The sequence below is a fragment of the Adiantum capillus-veneris genome, chromosome 4 (assembly GCF_014529385.1).
Source record: "Adiantum capillus-veneris isolate H3 chromosome 4, ASM1452938v2, whole genome shotgun sequence".
Taxonomy (NCBI): domain Eukaryota; kingdom Viridiplantae; phylum Streptophyta; class Polypodiopsida; order Polypodiales; family Pteridaceae; genus Adiantum; species Adiantum capillus-veneris.
This window is the reverse complement of record NC_140934.1, coordinates 132,921,461-132,945,669: the sequence shown is the minus strand read 5'-3', so window position 1 is coordinate 132,945,669 and position 24,209 is coordinate 132,921,461. Positions and strand designations below refer to the sequence as shown.

Genomic DNA, 24,209 nt, shown 5'->3' with positions numbered 1-24,209 from the left:
GACTTTTTATCTCAACGTTTTTATGATTAAAATTGAATCCTTTAGATCATGTGATGTCAACGGCATGAGGTAGAGTACACTAAAAGCTATATCACTACTTCCATTATCACACATTAGTGAAAATGCCCATCGTGTGATCAACCAATGCAAGAGGGAATGATGAAGCGCAATCAATATTCAAATTAGCTGTTGCACTTGATACAACACCAAGTGCCATGTAAAATAACATGCAATTATTGTTTTGTCAGCTCAATGATAGAATTTTATAAATAGAAGGCTCCCTCATGGATCTATTGAGCAAGATAAGAAGCCTCAAGCACAAGTGTTTTAGTCCTTCAAGGTCATTTACACAATCCTAGCGGAGCAATTTTTGTGTAAGACGTTACATACATCTTACAATGATAATCTCTTGAAGATGCATCATAAAACAGTAAGAGGTTTTAGCCATGGCTTGCGTAAGATGACTTGAAAATGACCATAAATTCTTAGATGAGAGTATGGAGCTTCTTGGTGTGGTCTCTCAAGATGCTTGGTGTAATCAAGTTCTTAAGCATGTATTTGAGAAAGACCAAACTACAGATATATGCACATGTGCAAAATCTGCGTCAATCAGTATTTGAGTCACTACATCCTTACCATGCCTTACTATTTGCTAAGATGTTGACATCAACCTTAAAGTGGCCCATGTGTCCATAGAGAAAGCAAAGCTTCCATAGAAAACAAACAACTACACATCCCTATTATTTTGAATCTCATCTATGGAGGTGAGGAAAAGGACTCCTACAAGAGAGAAATAATTATAGTTTGTTAGGGTGTGCAAGGTGAAAGCATTGCCTAATAGTTGCATAGCAACATGCAATAGAGATAGAATCCACTATTTCCACTTCAAATGGTTATTCTCCTCCGCATACTTTAATAAACACAAGAAAAGTATGAGGCTATTTCTCCAAAAAAGCAAAGAAAATTTGCCAACCACAAGTTCACATCCGACATTTGGGCTTGATCTCTATAAAAAGAAAACTCTTGCTCCATTAAAAAATGCAATTGATCTCAGAGTTGACTATCTCAAGAGGAAAAATGCACCCATCATGAAAGCATTAACTTGGGAGGATTGAGCATGTATAAACCAAGCTATTCACTATATTATTTCTTTCGATACAAGCAACAGTTCTTGAATCTCCTTGACACACAATTTTAGCAACATGTATGGCATTCACTACGTCGTGTATCTTAGAGCAAGCAAGAATTCTTCCATCATATGTAATTTAGCGAAGTTTACTATGAAATTTTGATACATACAAACTAATAACAGGTAAAATAGGTGAAACTTGTCAAAAAATCCTATTCAAAACTACTTTAAAGCCTCCTATATTCTGATAAATACATGCAGATTATACTGCGGTGAAACGATGTAAGTTATAAGAATGCTTGAAAGAAAGCAAAAGCTCTGATTTTCCCTCGTAAACTGCAATGATTCTAATTTCTCTTTCTAATGTTCCTTTCTAGGGCTTTCACTTTTCACATTGTAGGGAAGGGCACTATCCAACTCAAAACGAAATTTTGAGGTCAAACTTGCATTTATATCATATATTGTTCTACATTTTGAATCACTAGTGCATCAGGCCCTTCAAAGCTTTTATGCATAACTTTGTAAGGATTTTCTACATATGTACTTTATCATGAAAAGGGGAAAAAAGTAGGAAATTAGAATATTCCAAACTTGTTTTCTAATGTCCTTTGAGATAGTTACAATTCTCTCTCTCTCTCTCTCTCTCTCTCTCTCTCTCTCTCCAAACTCGGTTTTTTTTTTGGGTGGGGGTGGGGGTGGGGTTTTTTTTGTGTGTGTGTGTGTGTGTGTGTGTGTGGGGGGGGGGGGGGGGGGGGGGGGGGGGGGGGGTGTGGGGAGTGGATGTACTTTATCGTCTTCCAAATGTTGAACTCAGCCTGTTAGACAAATTGCTGTACACATGTAATATATCTTCAAAGCTGAACCGAAAATAAATACTAGCTAAAGCTAATTGATGAACTACTGATCCGGGGTGTACAACGAGTGGTGACCATGATGGTGGATGGAGCTCTACTCCTAGGGGCTTACAATGCACGACTATATGCAAAGGGTATACAAGTATGATATGCACTCTGGCTAGCTCCATCCGGTAGTATACGGGGAGTGTAGTATGGTATACATCAGAGAGAGAGAGAGAGAGAGAGAGAGAGAGAGAGAGAGAGATCCTGTAGTATACAGGGAGTGTAGTATGGTATACATCAAAGAGAGAGAGAGAGAGAGAGATCCATCTTGTAGTATACGGGGAGTGTAGTATGGTATACATCAAAGAGAGAGAGAGATGCACTCTGGCTAGCTCCATCCTGTAGTATACTGGGAGTGTAGTATGGTATACATCAAAGAGAGAGAGAGAGAGAGAGAGAGAGAGAGAGAGAGAGAACTTGTATTTCATTTGCAACATCAAAAGGACTTGCAACTGAACGGTCTAGATGCCATTGGTGCTCCTACAATTACTATATATGCATGGAAAATATGGCTCAATCGAGGTGTATAAAAATGAGACAGAGAAATAAGAACACGTGAGAAACATAGTGGACATAGCAAGAAAGCCAGTGAAGTCGCCACCAACGTCCATACTCTCGCACAAGGTCAATAGATATGTGATCAGTTTGAATAACGAGTCATTGTATCTTGCTGACAAAAGATGTGCGCATAGGAAGTTCGACGTACTCCCCGCAGTCAATCAACACAAATTGGGCTAAACTTTCTAACAGAGTGATGAGTAGTCCAATCTTCAAAACAATGGAGATGGGTTTATTTTCTTGGATAATCTCTACAAAATAAGCTTTTTCAACAGGTAATACATTCAAAACTATTGGCTGTTGCCAAATCAGCGGTGGCAAAATCTTAACATTTAAATGTATGTGTCAGATCAGATCCAGCATTTATGTACAGAAGACTTCATCATGGCTCAGTTGCATTAGACTGAGAAATCATAGTTCGCAAAGTTTCCCGCTGCCCATCCCAGAGGGCGCCTTTAGCCATATAAAGAACCAGTATAATCACACAGAGGATAAACAGGAGCATGGGAACTCGGACAGCTGTCAAAGAAGATCTCTCTCTCTCTCTCTCTCTCTCTCTCTCTCTCTCTCTCTCTCTCTCTCTCTCTCTCTCTCTCTCTCTCTGTGTGTGTGTGTGCGCGCGCGCGCGCTCAAGCCCTTTGCATTACTTAAAAATCGGCCATCGGTCCATATACAAGAAAAATAGGAAAAACCCTGACGGATGTACAATGAGATCATGGGGAAAAATCCCATAACAAGCTACTGGGAAACATCTAGGAATAAAGATACTTTAACCAGGTAATGACGTGTAGCTATCTAGATAGTGATCAAGCCAACACAAATCTAACCACCTCGGGCGATGTAGCGCAAACCACCAAGTCTAGTGTTGTTTATTTGACTGATATAAAGCATCCACAGTAAGAACTTCCTACAGCAGCTCACAAAAGCCAAGGGAAACTGCCTGATATCCATAAAGTAATTGGCTTCAACCATTGTCTGCTCTAGTAAGATATCATAGACAGCCTCCCTCGTCCAGGAAGAGTCTCCATGTAAAACTTGTACTTTAAATTTGATCGTGGGCAATGTGACATGAAACGTTTCAGGGTTTCATGCGTTTCGGGGTTTCGAGGTTTCTAAAACGTTTCGTTTCAGAGCTCAAAAAAAGTGAAACACAGGTTTCATTTTATATGTATCTTCGTATAATTATACATTGAATATACATACAAGTTCACCTTTCTAGACATGTGTAAGGTGCAGCGGAATGGATGTTGTATTTTCTCAAGATGAGTGATCCATATTTGCTCAAGGTTCCTTCTAGTTCTTATGGAAGAGAGAGCCTTCCGTTCTTTATGGAGAGTGCTATGATCACGAACAAAGTGGATGGATATTGTGCGTGCAAGTGTATGAGACTGAGAGAAAGAGAGAAGAGAGATACGACACCAGAAACGTTGTAAAACCCTCCTCCGAAGGCCCCACTCTCGTCGGCGAGAGTGGTCTACTTATTGATTGCACAAAGGTGTACAATGATGATGCATGGACTAATGCAACTCGTGACTATGTCGGTGACAACGATGATGACTTTAGGGCTGAAATCGGTGCTCTTCTATCTGCTGTCCACAAAGAGGCTATGGCTGAAAATCTGGGACTACTTTGGGGTGCTGAAAACGCAGATTTGGCTGCTGTTTTTTGAGGCTGAAAAACGCTGGTTTGTCTGCTGTCTTATGGCTGAAAAAAACGCTGAGTAATGGGCAGGTCTATGGCTGCGTTTTTGTTGCTGCAATTGAAGGCTGAAAACGCTGAATACCTGATGCGACAGAGGGCTGGAAACACTGATCCCTGCAGTTCCTTTTGGCTGAAAACAATGCCTTACTGCAGTCCTGTGAGGGCGATCCAAAACGCTAGGTCTTGCGGGATGAGGGCAATAGCAAAACGCTAGGGATGGAGATTGCCGCCGATGTGTTGCTTGTTGAAAACGCCAACTGCAAGAGAAGGTAGCGCCAACCAAAAACGCTGGGCTGAATGGAAATGGGCTCGCCAAGGAGAGCTTGGAGAGGGTCTTGCTGAGAGAGAGGGAGTACCTGCTGCCTGGGGGGCCTGTTGTGCTCCTTGCTCATCTGCCAAAGAGTGCTAGCTTTGGTTTGCTTATATATTTTCTTACCCAATTTGCCCTACCTACTTTTGTTGGGAAGTCACTTAAATTAATAAGTGAAAAATGTCAAAAATAGGAAAAATAGGCTAAACGCACTGGAAAAATCCCCTAACTGATTCTAATGGATTCTGATGGAGATACTGATGATCATGCTGTGTGCAACCAGAGGATATGCATCTATACCAAGTGACTGGGCATGCACGGTCTACGAATAGACTCACGAAAGTACCAGATCACTTCTAATCTAGACTTGACTGGACTTGACGGAAACCCTGTTATGGTGTAGCTTGTCCACGGACACATAGGGTTGAATGTGTCACGTGACATCCCCTCCTTTTTAAAGTGAGGTACTGGTACCGAGTTGCATGGCTTCCTTGTAGTCTGCCAAGAACTCTCGATAATCCTTGAAGAACTCTTCGTCTACCCACACCGCTTCATGGGTTCCTCGATCCTTCAACTTCAAAAAATATTGTCGCACTTGCTTCTTCGAACCATGGCGAAACCGATGCAACAAGACTTGCTCCGACTCCATGACTTCAGCTTCATCGATGATCTCCAGTTCTTCTTCTTCCTAAATGTCCTTTAGAGATGTTCCCTGAAACACTTTTAACTAAGAAACATGGAAAACGTTGTGCATTGACCATGAGTTAGGCAATTGCAATTTCATTGAAACCTCATTGATCGTTTTGATGACTTGAAATGGACCATACATACGAAAAGACACCTTAGGACATTTCTTGCCAACTTGCTTTAGGCGTTGTTTCATGATTATGATTCTTAGATATACCCAATCTCCTTCCTTGATCAAGACCTCCTGACGATGCTTGTTAGCCTACCAAGAATAAGATTCTTGAGCCTTGTTTAGCCGAAGCTTCACACTCTCAGAAAACTCATCCAATGACTGACTCTCAGCATTGGCATCAAGCATTTGACTGATCGATCTAGTCAAAAGTGATTGGAACGGACGGCCAAAAGCTGCCTCATACGGAGTTCGACCAATAGCAGAAGAAAAAGAGTCATTTAGAATAGCCTGAACCGATGGGAGATAGAGCTCCCACTGAGACTGCTGATCATGAACATAAGATTTTAACACATCAAAAGCCAATTGATTGTAAATTTCTGTTTGACCATCTGACTGTGGATGAAATGCCAATGAAAAATTCAACTTTGTGCCAAAATTTTCAAAGAGTGCGCGCCAAAATTTGGACGTAAACTTAACATCCCTATCTGAAACAATCGACTTTGGCAAACCACAGAGAGGGTACCAATGCTTAATGAACAATCGTGCTACATCTTGTGCAGTAACTGTGGCTTTACAAGGAATCAACATGCAAAATTTGTTGAAACGATCAACAATTGTTAAACATTTGAGTGTTCCTTGAATGCAAACTTGGTGGTAGGTTAGTCACAAAATCCATAGAAATATCCTAAAAAGGTCCATCGGGAATAGGCAACGGAAGCAAGAGGCCTTGCTGCTTACCCCGAGGAGCTTTTACTTTTTGACATATAGTGCATTGTGTGACATAACAAAACACGTCTTTCCACATTTTAGGCCAATAAAAAGATCGTTCAATTTTTTCCAATGTGGTGTTCATTCCCCTGTGCCCACCCGTGAGAGAATCATGTGCATCATGCAATATGGTTGGCCTGAGAGAGGGCAACACATAAACGCTGACGAAAAAATAACATTCCATCACGAATGAGATAGTTGCTGGGCCCTTGGGAAGCAAGAGCCTGCAACTGTCACAAACGGGAGCTCATAACAATATAAAATACATTCGGATAAATAGGATTTATCACTTATTACTGAAGCCAGAGGATATAGAGAGAAATAAATAGAGAGAGAGATAGAGAGTGAGAAGATCGACACAGTACTGGGGACCAGAAGATGGGCTGGTCCCCCCCCGTAATAGTATCTTTATTACTGAGGAGAAGTCTATACAAGCACTTGAACCAAACGTATTACCACGTTCGTTCTAGAATAAGACTTGATGGTTCCTGGAATCCTCAGCTTCCGATTCCTAGGGCAAAACCCTATTCCAAGAAACTTCCGTTCCTTATTCCATTCCTCGAGAATCAAGGTTCTCGCCTCTGGATCTCACCTTCCAGACTCAGGGCATGGCATCCCTGCAACTCTTTTCCAACTCTCTTTCCAGAGTCCTCTTCCCGCAGAACAACTTTGCTTTCCCGGACACGAAGTCCTTACTTGGGAATCCCAACTTCCGGATCACAACTTGAGAGACTACCTCTCTCCGATCCGTGGATCTACTTCCCAAACTCGGGTACGAAACCCTTGGGCTGATCTGGCTCTAGTTTCTCAGAGCGCTTTTCTCTTGCAGAGGCTCATGCCTTCCTCTGCTCCTACTCCCTCACGAAGAGGAAGTACACCTGCAATCAAATACTCAAAGATCAGAACATGAAAATCGTTACCTTCAAAGTCTCGACGCTCGAAACGCAACTCGATTCTCGAAAAGCAATTCCTCGGAAGAGATCTCTCCATAGAAAATCCTCTCTTCCAATCCTACACACAAAAGAGGTGAGTTCTCGGGTTCCTTCTCGTAAATCAGCCCCGTCTACGACGTTTATGGGCTGAAAACAGAGAAAAACAGCAACTTCTCGCGATGGAAACACGCTCCGTAGGCACTACTTTGCGAGGGAACTCGCGCACTGGGTCTTGGCGACATCTGGTACACTTGGGGCAGCCATGGGCATCACCGGCAACGTCTTCTTTACGGCTAAAATCTGCAGCAGCATCTCCTCCTTACAAAGATTGGTCTTCCCCTCTGAGTGAGGGCATGTGATGCTTTTATAGCTCCTAGCCACGGGCACGAATAGCTGCTCGCGTAGAGATCGCGGCCGTTTTTTTTTTCTGTTTCTTTTTTTTTTTTGTTCTGCCAGAAAAAGAGAGAAAACGCTGGCTGATCTGTTGCCTTATTTATCATATGGCTGCCCACTTATTAAGTGGGCGGCCGGCGTATTTTAAAAATAGCCTGAACCTGCCCAAAAACTCAATAAAACCTTATAAGATAAAAACAATGCTTTCACAGCACTTCCCAGGTGTCCCTGGATGCAATCACATGCACAGTTGCAATGCAGACATAGACTTCCTCGCGGGAAAGCATTGCTTTCCCGAAAAGCAATCCCGCTTTCTCAGAAAGCATCTGTTTTTCCTCAAAGTTTCCTCTGAACCCATCTTCATTCAAGTGCTTTCTTTTCCTTGTGCACAATTCTAACACAGTTCGGAATTTCCTCCCGACTATGGATATTCCCTTTCCGATGCACCCGTCACCCACCTTGTGACGCATCAGGAATACCCATCACCTAGTCCTTTCCTACCGAACTTACGGTACAATCTCCTTCACGATGCTCTATGTCACCTATCCTATGACGCATCAGAGATGTCCGTTCAAGGATGGTCGGATACTTCTTTCCGATGCTCCCTGTCACCCATCCGATGTGACGCATCAGAAGTACCCGTTCCTGGTGGCCTTACAGATATTCCCGTTCTCAGTGTTCCCGTCATTACTTTAAATGACGCACTAGGAATACTCTGTACTCGGATGTCTCCGGTGAGAAAAGCCCTCTCACTTAAAATTCCAATAATTCATTTAGAATTATTTTTCCTTGGTGTTCCAAGCGAGAAAACCCTCTCACTTATAAATCCAATAATTCATTTAGAATTATTTTTCTGTAAGATAAAGCCAATTTAGCAACAGCAACCAATACTTATCAAACTCGGAATCCGCATACTGATTCTTCATGCTGTCAAAAGACTCACCTTGAATAGAAAATGTGGTTCTTGATTCAAGAGCCAAAATCTGTCCTTTGCGACTCAACGCATCTGCAACAGGGTTAGCTTTTCCAAGCACATACTCAATTAAACCTCCAAATTGCTCAAAAAATTGTGACCACCGTGCGTGGCGATCACTCCAATGTGCACTAGGCATAGACTGGAGCCACTTGAGGGCTTGATGATCTGTGCGAACTGTAAACTCTCTACCATACAGAAAATGCTTCCAATGCTTAAGAGAGTGAATGACAGACAAAAGTTCTTTATCATAAACTGAATAATTCTTTTCCGCACTATTGAGCTTCCGGCTAAGGAAAGCTACAGGACGACCATGCAGCTAAAGCACAGCGCCTATGGCAACATTGCTCGCATCCGTCCATACCTCAAAGGGATCATCCCAAGAGGCAAGGATAAGACACGCTGCTTCTGTCACCGCCACCTTGAGAGCTGCGAAAGCCTCAATGGCTACCTCGGACAAGTCTACGCACTGACGGCGAGTCTTGATCCCTTTCAAAACATTAGTCATAGGTGCAGCGATGCATGCAAAATTCTCTATGTGCGAACTATATGCTTGACATAAACCAAGAAAAGAGCGCACATCATATGCAGTTTTGGGCAAATCCCAATTACGAACCTGTTCCACCTTCGCAGGATCTAGCTTGACGCCTTTTACAGAAATGTTATAACTCAGATAAGTGACTTTAGTAAGAAAAAATTCAGACTTCTTAGCTGCAATGTACAACTGACACACACTCATCCAAACGAGTTAGTACCCTTTCAACATCTCTTTCATGTTGTTCCCAAGATATTGAAAAAATGAGAATATCATCTAAAAAGATGAATAAACATACACCGACCATATCGCCGAAACGACCGACCATGAGACGATTGAACGTACCCACGGCACCTGTCAATCCAAAAGGCATAACAATATACTCCCATTGCCCCGCTCGGTGCCAAAAGCGGTCTTGAAAATGTCGCCTCTGCATACCCGTACCTAATGGTATCCACTTTTGAGATCGACCTTGCTGAAAACCTTTGCCGCATTGAGCCTATCAGGATATACTCAATGCGAGGCATCGGAAACTTGTTCTTGACGGTCATCTTGTTTAATGCCCTATAATCAACACACAAACGAGACGAACCATTCTTCTTGCGAACAAACAAAATAGGAACAGCAAAAGGACTTACACTAGGACGATTGAATCCTCTAGCCACCAACTCAGTGAGTTGTCGCTCTAACTCTTCCTCCTGTGTCTTGTTCAAACGGTAGAGAGCCTTACTGACAGGCTGTGCTCCCTCCATAAGCTCGATGCGATGGTCCTCCGGCCACTCGGATGGGAGACCAGGTGGAAGATCATCCTGCAAAAAGAGCTGTTTAAACTTCATAAACAACTCTGAATACTTAGCAGGAGCCTGAATGCTCTTGGAAACTGGAGGAGCATAGATGAATGCCGCTTGTGCTCCTCGTCGTAATTCATGCTTTACCTGCACATGAGAGATGAGAGGCAAAGAATGCAAGCCCTCTTCAACACGAATGATGAGGGGGCAATCAGTTTTGGCATGTAAAGTGAGAGTGTTAGCCTCAAAATCAATGAGAGTGTTAGCCTCAAAATCAATGAGAGTGTTGAGTTCACGAAACCATTTAATGCCTTCCATTCTTTATGGAGAGTGCTATGATCACGAACAAAGTGGATGGATATTGTGCGTGCAAGTGTATGAGACTGAGAGAAAGAGAGAAGAGAGATACGACACCAGAAACGTTGTAAAACCCTCCTCCGAAGGCCCCACTCTCGTCGGCGAGAGTGGTCCACTTATTGATTGCACAAAGGTGTACAATGATGATGCATGGACTAATGCAACTCGTGACTATGTCGGTGACGACGATGATGACTTTAGGGCTGAAATCGGTGCTCTTCTATCTGCTGTCCACAAAGAGGCTATGGCTGAAAATCTGGGACTACTTTGGGGTGCTGAAAACGCAGATTTGGCTGCTGTTTTTTGAGGCTGAAAAACGCTGGTTTGTCTGCTGTCTTATGGCTGAAAAAAACGCTGAGTAATGGGCAGGTCTATGGCTGCGTTTTTGTTGCTACAATTGAAGGCTGAAAACGCTGAATACCTGATGCGACAAAGGGCTGGAAACGCTGATCCCTGCAGTTCCTTTTGGCTGAAAACAATGGCTTACTGCAGTCCTTTGAGGGCGATCCAAAACGCTAGGTCTTGCGGGATGAGAGCGATAGCAAAACGCTAGGGATGGAGATTGCCGACGATGTGTTGCTTGTTGAAAACGCCAACTGCAAGAGAAGGTAGCGCCAACTAAAAACGCTGGGCTGAATGGGAATGGGCTCGCCAAGGAGAGCTTGGAGAGGGTCTTGCTGAGAGAGGGGGAGTACCTGCTGCCTCGGGGGCCTAATGTGCTCCTTGCTCATCTGCCAAAGAGTGCTAGCTTTGGTTTGCTTATATATTTTCTTACCCAATTTGCCCTACCTACTTTTGTTGGGAAGTCACTTAAATTAATAAGTGAAAAATGTCAAAATAGGAAAAATAGGCTAAATGCACTAGAAAAATCCCCTAACTAATTCTAATGGATTCTGATGGAGATACTGATGATCATGCTGTGTGCAACCAGAGGATATGCATCTATACCCGGTGACTGGGCATGCACGGTCTACGAATTGACTCACGAAAGTACAAGATCACTTCTAATCTAGACTTGACTGGACTTGACGGAAACCCTGTTATGGTGTAGCTTGTCCACGGACACATAGGGTTGGATGTGTCACGTGACAACATGTGAAATACCGAAATTTATATGTGACAGTCAAAAGTGAACAAGGTAAGTCGATAGCCAACTGCAACAACGTACAGGTAAAGACGAGAGGGCCAGGCTGACGAGTAAGGGAGAGAGAGAGAGAGAGAGAGAGAGAGAGAGAGAGAGAGAGAGAGAGATTATTCAATGTGCGTGAGAGTATCGATTTTTTGAGGCAGCCTATGTGCATGGCTTAAAAAATCCCCATACAGTTGGTTTGAGGTTAATTGGTCAAAAGGGGGGGCGTAGAAAGACCAATCTGTCCCCGAAGCCGAGAGGAGTGCGGATGATAGCCCTTGAGGCAAGTTCTTTTGATGAAAAAATAGCAATGAAAGTACCTCTACCGAGCAGGATGACTTCCTCTACTTTGCCTTCATCCAAACAGTTAGAGTGCACGAGAGCGACTCTCGAACGTTGACACGAACATAGGAACAACCTACAAGGCGGCCAACAACCCCTCTTTGAGAGAGAACCTCGATTCAATAACCTATCTTGCGTTGTAGATCTTCTTATATAACTATAAAAGGTGTCATAATACACAAGAGAGAGCGAGAGTCAAAGGAGCTAATACCCAACTTAAACCCAAAAGGCAGTGCAGGAAGGGGGTGGAAAGCAAGTAAGTGGGGGGCCGTGCAAGTAAGTGGGGGTGGGCAAGCCTCAACAAGGAGGCAACAACTGGGCAAGGGCAAAGAATCGCGCAGGTGACGGGCAGGTGGCCCAGAGTCTAGTAACTGGGAAGGGGCAAGGAGTCGGCACGAGGGTAGGGCAATGAGTAGGGCTGGTGGCGGGTAGGGTCAGGTACGTAGGCGAGCGAGGGGAAGGGGCGGCTAGGAGAGCAGAGAGACGGGTAGGAGGAAGCATGTGAGCATTGCAGCAGGGTAACGAAGGCAAAGTGGCAGGGGCGCAACATGCAACAGGTTGGGTGTTAGGGTTGGGGAGGCAAAGTAGAGCGTCAGCAAAACAGGCAGCATTAGGGTTAGGGTTGCAAGCAGGGCAATTTTCTCTGGTGCGCTCTCTCTCTCTCTCTCTCTCTCTCTCTCTCTCTCTCTCTCTCTCTCTCTCTCTCTCTCTCTCTCTCTCTCTCTCTCTCTCTCTCTCTCTCTCTCTCTCTCTCTCTCTCCAAGAAAAGGAGCTGATTTCTATCACTTGAAAATCTTTCAAAACACCCAAATGGTGCCAATTTTCCTCTCTCAAAACTGTTTACAAAGCAAGCCCAAAAGAGATGTCACGTGCACATCTAACCCTATGTGCATGTGGACAAGCTACTTCATGACAAGGGTTCAGTTAGCTTAGGAAGTGTTCTTGCATCTTTGTGAGTCTGTTCGCAGACCATGCATGTCCAGGCACTTAGAGTAGATGCATATCCTCTGGTTGCATACAGCATGATCATCAGCATTACCATCACACCTCTCTAAAGAGAATAAAAAGTGCCCTAGCAAGCTGAATGGAAGAGCGTTGACGTGTCATCCCGTGAACGCCTCCCTCGCACACCCGTCGGCCCCGACGATTCTACCGACCCGGTCGTCCCGTCAACGAGTCCCGTCCACACCCGTCGGCCCGCGCCGTCCCGTCAACGCGTCCAACCCTAAACCATCGGCCCCATCGACCTACTCGAGCAACCTCGGCGCGTCAACGCTCCTCGCTCCGGACCCGGCCTCGCTCCGTCGGCCGTTCGCGTCCTCTCTCTCATGGCAAACCTTCCCTTCTTGGCCTTCCCCCAACAAGGGAGTTTCCCCCCGTTTGCGCGCCCGTGGGATTGGCATGTGCCGTGGGGTTTCCCGGGACCGGGGGGTTCATGGGCGCCGTGGGGGTTTTCGGGACCGCGGGGTTCATGCCCGGCCGTGGGGTTCAGGTGCCTTGAACCGCAGGCTTCACGGTCGGGATTTCTATCCGGGTTGCCATGGTGCTTGTAGGGTTTGCCGGCCCGCACCGAATTTGCGCAACTACAAGGGTGTTTGACTCCGCTCGAGCGGGGGTCTCCGGGGTGACGGTGGAAGGTGACCACCCCATCTTGGCAAACCACGGCTCGGTGCTCGGGGCACGCGATGGACCCGGTATGGGGACGACAGACGATGGGACATAGTCCTGACCTTGATTTTCTCCTCACCTCACCGTTTGGGTACTACGAACGCGTGCGGGGGTTTGAGAGTGCCTGGTAAAGGGAGTGTCCCCCTTCACTTCATCACGTGGAGGTAATCCACGTGATGAAGTGAAGGGGGACACTCCCGTTACCAGGCACTCTCAAACCCCCGCACGCGTTCGTAGTACCCAAACGGTGAGGTGAGGAGAAAATCAAGGTCAGGACTATGTCCCATCGTCTGTCGTCCCCATACCGGGTCCATCGCGTGCCCCGAGCACCGAGCCGTGGTTTGCCAAGATGGGGTGGTCACCTTCCACCGTCACCCCGGAGACCCCCGCTCGAGCGGAGTCAAACACCCTTGTAGTTGCGCAAATTCGGTGCGGGCCGGCAAACCCTACAAGCACCATGGCAACCCGGATAGAAATCCCGACCGTGAAGCCTGCGGTTCAAGGCACCTGAACCCCACGGCCGGGCATGAACCCCGCGGTCCCGAAAACCCCCACGGCGCCCATGAACCCCCCGGTCCCGGGAAACCCCACGGCACATGCCAATCCCACGGGCGCGCAAACGGGGGGAAACTCCCTTGTTGGGGGAAGGCCAAGAAGGGAAGGTTTGCCATGAGAGAGAGGACGCGAACGGCCGACGGCAAGAACGACGACAACGGCACGGCCGGGTCCGGAGCGAGGAGCGTTGACACGCCGAGGTTGCTCGAGTAGGTCGATGGGGCCGATGGTTTAGGGTTGGACGCGTTGACGGGACGGCGCGGGCCAACGGGTGTGGACGGAACCCGTTGACGGGACGGTCGGGCCGGTAGAATCGTCGAGGCCGACAGGTGTGCGAGGGAGGCGTTTACGGGACGGCGCTCAACGCTCTCTAAACAGGGGACCTCTCTAAAGAAAATAAAAAGTTCCCTAGCAAGCTGAATGGAGAGAGTATGACAACATTATCTGAAAAATAGGTGCTCCCACCAAAAGCTCACTCTACAATAGTATCTGAAAAATAGACGCTCCCACCAAAAGCTCACTCTACAACTGCATACCATAAGCCAAAACTACCAAAGAAGCTACCAACAGCAATGTGGTGTAAGGAACATCTGCAATGGCAGTAGCTCAATGTCGGGCAATGCCCACCAACTCGTACCATCTATCAGCAAAGGTAGGGGAAAACACAAGGGATGGAGCAATCGATGATGAAGATGATAGAGAGAAAACAGCTGACGTCACCAAGAGAGTTGCAGAAGGAGGCCACAAAATGACTAGCAAAGCACTGCATTGGAGCAAACAAGGAGGCGTCAGCTAGTGTAGAGACCGGTCCACTTACTGAAGGTGGCTCCTAAAATCGAAAGCTGGGGAGGAACTCCAAGAAAACACAGCAAGAGGCTCTGGTGATGACCATGCGATTTCTTGTTGTAGAATCCTGATAGAGAGAGCATAGTAGCCTAGCTTTCAACAGTCCCAAAACAAACTAAAGTACAAAACAAAAGGAGGAAATCAAAAATGAAAACAAGAGCAAAAAAGAATACAAAGCAAACAGCAAAAACCAAAAACGAGAAAGCAAACTAAAAACAGACCCATGTCACGTGCACATCTAACCCTATGTGCATGTGGACAAGCTATCTCACGTCTAGGGTTCAGGTCTGGCACCTTTGTGAGCCTATGAGCAGGCCGTGCATGTCCAAGCACTTAAAGTAGTTGCATATCCTCTGACTGCACACCCAATACCACCCAGCATATGCATTGTCCAAGCAGAAGATCCAATTCCCGGACAGTTTTGAGCAGAACATTTTACAAAAAATTTGGAATTTTTATTAATTAATTTACCAATTTCCAGGGGTCGTGGACTGTAGGAGTGCTTGCTCGACCCAGCTTCTTACAGCCATATAAGCCGACAAGGGGCGCCCACTTTTAGCAAAAGAAGCAGAAGAAGTTCAAGCAACATGCAATGCACCTTCTCAGCAAGACCGGTAGAGAGCCCTAGCGTTTCCAGCCAACAAGAACAGCTTGGCGTTTTCTGTAGCAGATCAAGCCTAACGTTTTGCAATTTCACGACACCGATCAACCAAGAACATCAGCGTTTTCAGTTTTCAACACTTAACCGCAACAGATCCAGCCCCTAGCCTTGCAGATCTCACCTACCCGCAGCAGATCCTCGCCATACCGTCGAGTCAGCCAGCGTTTACAGTTTCAGCCCGCTGTTTCCAATTTTCAGCATCTGCGTTTTCAGCGCATCGTCGTCGAGTCGTTGTCGTCGCCATCCTCACCGACACACTGTCAAAGTTTAAAGATATACACACATAATATATATAGAAGATATATTATTTATTTATATTATATATGTATGCGAAGATTTAGACACGAGTACATATATGTACACACATACAATATTTGCGGAATCTGTTTTTCTTTTTCTATGACTTGAAAAATAAATTCAAAAGCTTAAAACCTCGAAACGGCAAAACCTTGAAACGTTTCATGTCACCCTCAAACCCTAACAAGTTCAAAAAATACAAATGGTATCTCTGCCAAAGAAGATGAAGCCTCTAGAGACCGACTCTATGTTGGATCCTACCGTGTGTAAACATGTCTAACTCGTGGCACCTCTGTTTGCCTTCACTTCTCCTCTTCTTTGCTTCTCTCCTCCTAGCTCTGTCAGCCTCTGTCCTCCTAGAACCTAATGATACCTCATGTCTAAGGGTGGGGGTGTAAACAACCTAGGGCGTTGCATCAACCTCACTCAAATTACCACCCAAGCTACTCCCAATCTCTATAATGTGGGGCTGAAACTCTAGCAGTAATCCTGGAAATATGATTGTAACTGCTAGACCCTCACCAAAGCTAGCTAGATCCATTTCGTGCCTCCATCTATGCAGTAACAATAACCTCTACTGAAATTGAGGGGACTCTGTGTCAATGCTAAAACCTCATTTCTCATCTAATGTCTCCAAAACGCCTACAACAATGTAGGGGAACTTAGGTTTTAATGCTGGAGAGAATCTAGCAACAGGGGGTGCTTGTTAGAGTTTCAGATTCATGTCCGTTGGTGGCTCCACTATTAGATGCGGCGGAAAGAATGTTGAACTTTGCTCAAGATGAGTGCTTCGAACTGTGCTCAAGGTTCCTTTTACTTACGGAAGGAAGAGCCTTACGTTCCTTTAGTGAGAGAGTGCAATGGACACAAACAAAGTGAATGGACACTGTGAATGGAAGTGCATGAGATTGAGAGATAAAGAGAGAAGAGAATACGACACCAAAGAGGTTGTCAAACCCTCCTCCAAGGCCCCAACTCTCTATGGCGAGAGCGGTCTACTTATGATTGCATAAATCTCTACAATGCTTGGACTTGCCGACGATGTCGACGATGATGAGGACGACGACGAGACGGGCTGAAATCTGAAAATGCTAAGGGCTGAAATCTTTATCTGCTGAATACTAACTCTGTGTCGGTGACGATGTCAATGGCGACGATGCGAAGACGACGCGCTAAAAACGCAGATGCTGAAATCTGCATTTTCCGGGCTGAAACTGTAAACTTCGCCGGATCTGACCGTGTGGTGAGGATCTGCTGCAAGAAGGTGAGATCTGCGAGGTTCGGGAGTCGTTCTGTAGAGTGGCTATGCTGAAAACTGAAAACGCTGGTCTTTTTGTGGACTTGTCGCGACGGAACTGCAAAAACGCTCGCTATTATGCTGCTCCAAAAACGCTAGGCTGATCTGGGGCCAATCTGCAAAAACGCCAGGTGTCTTGCTCTACTAATGCAAAACGCTAGATGTCTTGCTTGGTCTTGCTGTCGCCAGGTTGCTCTTGATGAAAAAGATGGGCTGATCTTAGGTCTGTGGCTGAAAACGGAAGGGTTTACCGCCCGGTGGGGGATCTTGTTGAGAAGGTGCCTGTTGAATGCGAAGTTTCTGCTGCCTATTCTGCCAGAAAGTGCTAGCTCTGGTTTGCTTATATATTATCTTAGCAAAATTGCCCTACCTAGTTTCCAACAAAAGTCACTTAAAGTAATAAGTGAAAAATGTCAAAAATAGGGAAAATAGGTTAAATGCACTGGAAAATTCCCTTGAAGGATTCTGATGTATTCTGGTGTATTCTGATGGGATGTTGATGATCATGCTGTGTGCAACCAGAGGATATGCATCTATACTAAGTGTCTGGGCATGCACAGTTTGCGGACAGACTCACAAACGTGCCAGATTACTTCCTATTCTAGACTGACTTGACTGAACTGAACCCTGGTCATGTTGTAGCTTGTCCACGGACACATAGGGTTGGATGTGTCACGTGACATCCACTGTCTCGCAAGAGCCGATTAGGGCGTGGTTGTTTTGTGGCTATGCCCGGCCATAAACAAGATCAACATACTCTCTCGACAGTACATTCCGCAGTTGAGCCTACCCAATAGGTTGGCATGCAGAAGACCCTTGTTCCTAGGGTTACCCGGGGTTAGAGTCTCCAAGGTTCTGTAGTTTCCCTATTTATGTAAACAGGTATAGTCACTTTCATTGAATTTTTCACATTATTAGGGTCCAAGCATATATTTATGAATTGTGGGCTTTTATTGCTACATGTAGGGGATTCTCTCTCTCTCTCTCTCTCTCTCTCTCTCTCTCTCTCTCTCTCTCTCTCTCTCTCTCTCCTACGCGCGCCACTGCTGTTGCTCCTGCGCGCGCCACTACTGCTGCCCCCTGTGCGCGCCACTGCTGCTGCTGTTTCACCCCCTGCGCGCGCCACTGCTGCTGCTGCTGAACCCGTTGTAGCTGACCTGTTGCGACTGCACGCTGCCAAGGCTGTAGCACTTGCCGTTGCCTCACTGTGGCAGCATTACCAAGTGCACCAGGCCCGCTGCCCCCAATCTCTCACACACGGATACATACCCACACACACACTACACACATACACGCATACACACAAGTACTCCCTCTCTTCCCCTTCTCCCCTCTTCTTCACAATATGAAGAGAGGGTAGTTACGAAGACAGCCATGTCTTCCCCCATCATCAAGACGCCGGCATCGACAATGAAGACAACGTTCATGCTCACGAACAAGAGACTTGCACAATTGGAGAGGGACATGAAAGAATGGCGGATGGAGAGAGAGATATGGGAGGAGGAGAAAGCCACCCTCATCAAGCTATGGAACGAAGAGAAGGAGGACATGAGAGCGGAAATCCAAAATCTCAAAGAGGAGAAGGAGAGAAGGGAACGGGAGAACGGGAAGGAGAGGGAGAGATGGAGGAAAGAGCAAGAAGAGATGAAGGCACAAATCGATCTCCTTCATGCTTCCATCACATCCCTCACCCCCGAAGAAGGAGAGATTAAAGAGGAGGCTAAGGAAGCCCTCAAGGAGGAGATCACCAAAGCCCTCACCGCAAGCATTGAGGACAAATTAGAGGCCACCAAAGAAGGATGGGTCGAAGTGGTCAAAAAGAACATCAAGAAGGTTGCAAGAGAGGAAGCCCAAAAAGATGAGGTACTCATCGTACACACAACCATCGAGGAGGAGAAGATGCGACAAGCTCGCCGTCTCAATGTGCGAGTGACCGGCATCAAAGAAGAAGAAGGGTCTACACCCGAGAACGATGGGAAAGCTTTATGCAAGAAAGTGGGATACAAGGAAGAAGAGATCCCTTTCTCCAAAGTTTGGAGAGCCGGCAAAGATCCAAAGAAGAGAGCTCTCATCCTCCAATTCGCCTCCGAGGAGTCTCGAACTTCTTTCCTCCGAAAGAGGGTCATCTTGAGAGGGCTAGAAGGCCCCCCGATTTATCTTGATGATGACCTCACAAAGATGCAACAAGATCACCGTCGCGCGTGCATGCCTAGAGTCCACCAAGCCCGCAAAGAAGGGAAGAAGGCAGTATATCGAGATGGTAGGGTTATCATTGATGGCAAGACCATCGCATAGGGACTCGCGGCCTGTGGGACACACGAGGAGATTCATGTCACAGTTTGGAATTGCAATGGAGACCTATGGACACACCCAGAGAGACTTGAGGAGGTGATGAGAGGTCGAGACATCATTCTACTTACAGAGACACACGAGAGCCCAGAGAGAGGGCTACCACGGATACATGGATTCCAATGGGAGTCTCTACATCGGGGGTGTATGCGCCAGCACACCACTCGTGGCTCAGGAGGAGTGGCCATACTCTTTAGACAGGGGCTTCACAGTAGACTACAGATTGTTGCCCGGGACCCACAGGCCCGCTACATGTGGATTCGCCTCGAGCTCTCACGAGACAGGATCGTCTACATTGCCCTTTGCTACTTTGCTCCCACAGGCTCTAGATTCGCCCCTATTGAGCAGGAGTCACCGTACACATGCCTCACGGAGGAGATTATGGAGTACTCCACACTGGGTGAAGTCTTCCTTATGGGAGACTTCAATGCTCGTACGCGCAGTGAGCAGTGTGAGGCATATGACCACGAGGACCCAGAGGCACTACACACTCTAGATGAGGAGGCTACTATGAGAGATACAGCAGACAGAGCTCCAATCACAGCCTACGGACGACATCTACTACGACTTGGCTCCCAGCACCGTCTCGTTATTTATAACGGGATGGTCCAGTGGCCCACCTCAGGGGGCCTGACTTGTATGCCACATGGAGTTGCAGAGGGAGGGGGGAGTACAGTCGACTATATTCTGGGACCCAGGGAGGCTACACACCTTATCACATCCTTCACCATTCCACCCATACCCATCGGAGCCGACCACACATACCTCTCTTTCTCCATCACCGGAGATACCATCCCACACAGCTCCACAGCACACACTCCACACACCACCATCCATTTCACACATGAGCTAGCCTCTCTTTACTCGGCCGAGGTCGAGCATGGCCTATGCCTCCTCCACCCATCCACACCACTCTCAGTTCTCACATCACATATCTCTTCCGTTCTCCACACTTCAGCTATTAGCTCCTTTCCACACACCACTCACACAGGACGCACTCCCCCCCCCGGGACTATGCCTCAGAACCGCTGGTATGATGATGAGTGCAGAGAGCTATACCGACGCCTCCGTGCACAGCGAGCCTTAGGAGAGATCACAGAGAGAGAGGCCAGACGGCATATGAAGACGCTGACACGCCAAAAGCGGCGAGCATTCGAAGAGGCACAGGAGCTTGAGCTATACCGCCTATTCATGAGCATGGATAGCGCGACAGCATGGCGCACCCTGCGCGAGCCACGTCCGACTACAGCTATTGAGGATCCACAGATATGGCATGATTATACAGAGCGACTTTACGAGGTGCCAGGACAGCCTCCTATCCCACAGCCACACGAGCCACGCCCCACGTGCTCCTCCTTCTTTACAGCACAGATGGTAGAGAGGGCCATACGCCGCATGCAGCACAGACGATCAGCTGACCATACTGGATTACAGAGTGAGCACATCATTTATGCGGCCTCCACTATAGCCCCGTTGATTGCACATGTCTTCAACCGGGCTATAGGGGAGGGCTTCCCAGAGGAGTGGACACAGCACACCATAGTGCCTATCCACAAATCTGGCGACACCCTGGATCCAGGGAACTACAGGACTATCATGATTGGCCACACGATGGCCAAGCTATATGGAGCAGTACTTGAGGCACAGCTCAGCTGCTACGCAGAGATCGAGGGTTTACGAGCTCCAGGCTAGGCAGGTTTCAGACGAGCTTTCTCCACCACTGATCACATCTTCGTTCTGCGCTGCCTCATTGATGGGGCAAAGGCGCGGAAGAAGAGGCTTTACTGCTGCTTTGTGGATTTCCGCAAGGCCTTTGACACAGTCCCACGCGAGAGACTCTTCCAGCGCCTTCACAGCATTGGGGTACCAACAGAGATGATTTGGGCCATATATGCTCTCTACGAGAAGGTGACGGGTCGAGTTCGTTGCCCAGGCGGTTTTTCAGAGACCATTGCTAGCACCATTGGTGTTAAGCAAGGATGCCCACTCTCCCCGACACTCTTTGGGCTCTACATCGACGAGATCTCCGACTACATACTGCGAGCAGGGGGAGAGGGGAGCGACTTGGCAGGTACTCCGGTCCACATCATGTTATATGCCGATGATATTGTGTTGATTTCAGAGTCACCCGAGGGCTTGCAACGCCATCTTGAGGCCTTGGACGAATTCAGCACACACAAGGGGTTGACTGTGAACCTTGGCAAAACCAAGGTTATGATCTTTCACACATCCAGTGCAGTGAGGAGCGCTGCCACCTTCACAGCAGCAGGAGGAAAGGTTGATGTAGTCACCTCCTATGTCTACCTTGGCATTACATTCACCAGCCTACCAGGACCCTTCACTATGAGGCAGGCTGCTGCTGACAGGCTCACCCGAGGATATGCAGCTCTGGCCATGCTAGAGCGGAGATGCCACCAGGCACACTTTCAGGAACCCCGCACGAAGGGGTGGCTTTTCGACACCTTAGTCACCTCGGCCTTGATGTACTCGGCGGCAGTATGGGCACCAGGATTGACAGCTGACCAGTGGACACAGCTTGAGAGGCCACAGGTATGTATGATCTCACGCTTGCTCCGCAGCAAGAAGACAGTGCCACATGACATTATTAGAGCCGAGCTCGCCACACCACCCATGGTGGTAGAGGCACTATTCCAGACAGTCTGCTTCATCCAGAGGATGAGAGAGCTACCTCCTGACAGACTTACTCGTAGAGCATTTGAGGCAGCTATACAGCTATCAGAGAGTGGGCATGAGAGAGCATGGTACTCACAGGTCAGAGCATGGTTTGAGGGACACGGTCTTGACATGGAGAGCCTACCACCATTCCAGTACGACCCCCACTCACCATATGTTCACCTCTCTCGCAATGAGAGGAACTTGGTACTGAGACAGGATCTGTGGCAGCTATACACTAGGAGAGTCTGGGAGTCACCTAGCTTGGGGACGAGGATGTCAGATTACAGAGACCAGTTTCTCACCATATTGTCCGGGGGGTTCATACAGAGACCACGCTACATGGACACATATATGCCACATAGCTCACGGGTGGCGATTGGTCAGCTGAGAGTGGCTTCACACAGGTTAGAGATTGAGATCGGGAGACATACTGGCGTTCCCAGGGAGGAGCGCGTCTGCAGAGCCTGCACAGAGGAGGTGGAGAGTGAGGAGCACTTTGTATGTAGATGCAGAGCATACACTGAGATCAGAGGCAGGTATGAGGCCCTATTCAGAGGACAGCCCACTCTCCGAGAGATCATGGACTCTCGAGATCAGAGACAGCTCGAACGGTTCTTACTAGAGATACAGAGCCATCGGGACACACTACTACAGCCACACAGCTACACAGACAGAGGGGAGACAGTCGCAGCTCACAGACTTCTTTCAGAGGATTACCGCCCCTCCCCCACCAGACACTCAGAGGGGAGTGACACTCCCACAGGCGGAGGTGAGCCGAGCTAGACGACGACCACGAGTCACAGGCTACAAGGGCGTGAGCTCCCACCACCGACAGATCGAGGAGATCCGAGCCCGGGAGCGCCGTGCCACTGAGGAGCGAGTGGCCCGGATGAGGGCCGACCCGACAGCTTTCATCCGGGCAGCCTTGGCACCAGACCCGCCCATGTACCACATCTTACATCCCCCCATTAGTACAGGATGGAGCTAGATAGCTTGATGCATTCTCATGATTGTACTACCTTGAGCATATAGACATGCATATACCCCTAGAGATAGAGCTCCATCCCTCCTCAGATACCCCACTACCTACACTCAGTTCAGTTTTGTATCAGTTTTTGTTTCATTTGTCTTTCCGATAGACGGATGACATACACACCATGTACATTTGATTTGTCTCATAGGCCGATTTCGGCCTGACATAGACGTTAAAAATCTTTCTTTCTTTCTTTCTTTCTTTTCTCTCTCTCTCTCTCTCTCTCTCTCTCTCTCTCTCTCTCTCTCTCTCTCTCTCTCTCTCTCTCTCTCTCTCTCTCTCTCTCTCTCTCTCTCTCTCTCTCTCTCTCTCTCTCTCTCTCTCTCTCTCTCTCTCTCTCTCTCTCTCTCTCTCTCTCTCTCTCTCTCTCTCTCTCTCTCTCTCTCTCTCTCTCTCTCTCTCTCTCTCTCTCTCTCTCTCTCTCTCTAATTTTGAAGATCGCATTGCCGATTTGCTATCAATGTCCATTCGATGGGTGGTACGCAATAGAAGGATGTGTTTGATGACATTTGTTGCGATAGATCCGAGATCCATTGGCTGCCCCGTCCTAGGAGGTGGTTTTCTCGCAGTTGAAGCACCCGATTCACCCTTTTCCAGTACACCTTTGACATGGTATCAGAGCCGCGGCGTGCTCTCGAGTTGGATCGGTGATCCATGCAGGTATTTGGTGCTGAATTTTCACTAAAAAACAGATGATTTGATGTTTTGCACCCTATAGGGACATGAGGAGATGGAGCTCTAATTCTAATGGGTGTGAGACTATATGCTCAAGAAGTACAACCATGATATGCTAGAGAGAGCCTAGTTTCAGGGTCATGGTTCTTGGCCCAAAAGTTAAAACTTTTTTATGGCACTTTGAAGCAAGCAGGAGACGGATTTTAATTTAGTTAAACTACTCCTAGCTGTACATAAATGAAAGTGAGAACAAGAATAGCAAGAAAACATTTACCGAAAATCGGGTCATAACGATAATTAGAAGCACATGAGTGAGAATCAAATGGACATGGTTTTTGTAACCCAAAGTCATTGACAACGCACTCAAAGTATTGTCAAAGGTGCAACGAAAAAGAGTAAATTGGGTGATGATCTCGTCTACAACCGCGAGCAAACCTCTTATACTTTTGGAGAAGTATAAGAGGCTCACGAGTTCGCGT

At 47.1% G+C, this 24,209-nt stretch overlaps 1 protein-coding gene across 2 annotated transcripts in view; it reads right to left on the bottom strand.

The window, feature by feature from the left end:
• Window positions 1-2,648: 2,648 nt before the first annotated feature.
• LOC147460003 (SEC12-like protein 2) overlaps window positions 2,649-24,209 on the bottom strand; it is an 89,084-nt gene continuing 67,523 nt past the window's right edge. For both annotated transcript variants that reach the window (XM_086511159.1, XM_086511160.1), the window contains exon 10: window positions 2,649-3,105. In XM_086511159.1, coding sequence (XP_086367285.1) covers window positions 2,969-3,105 — 137 coding nt within the window. In that variant the 3' untranslated portion in view covers window positions 2,649-2,968. The remainder of the gene's footprint in view (window positions 3,106-24,209) is intronic.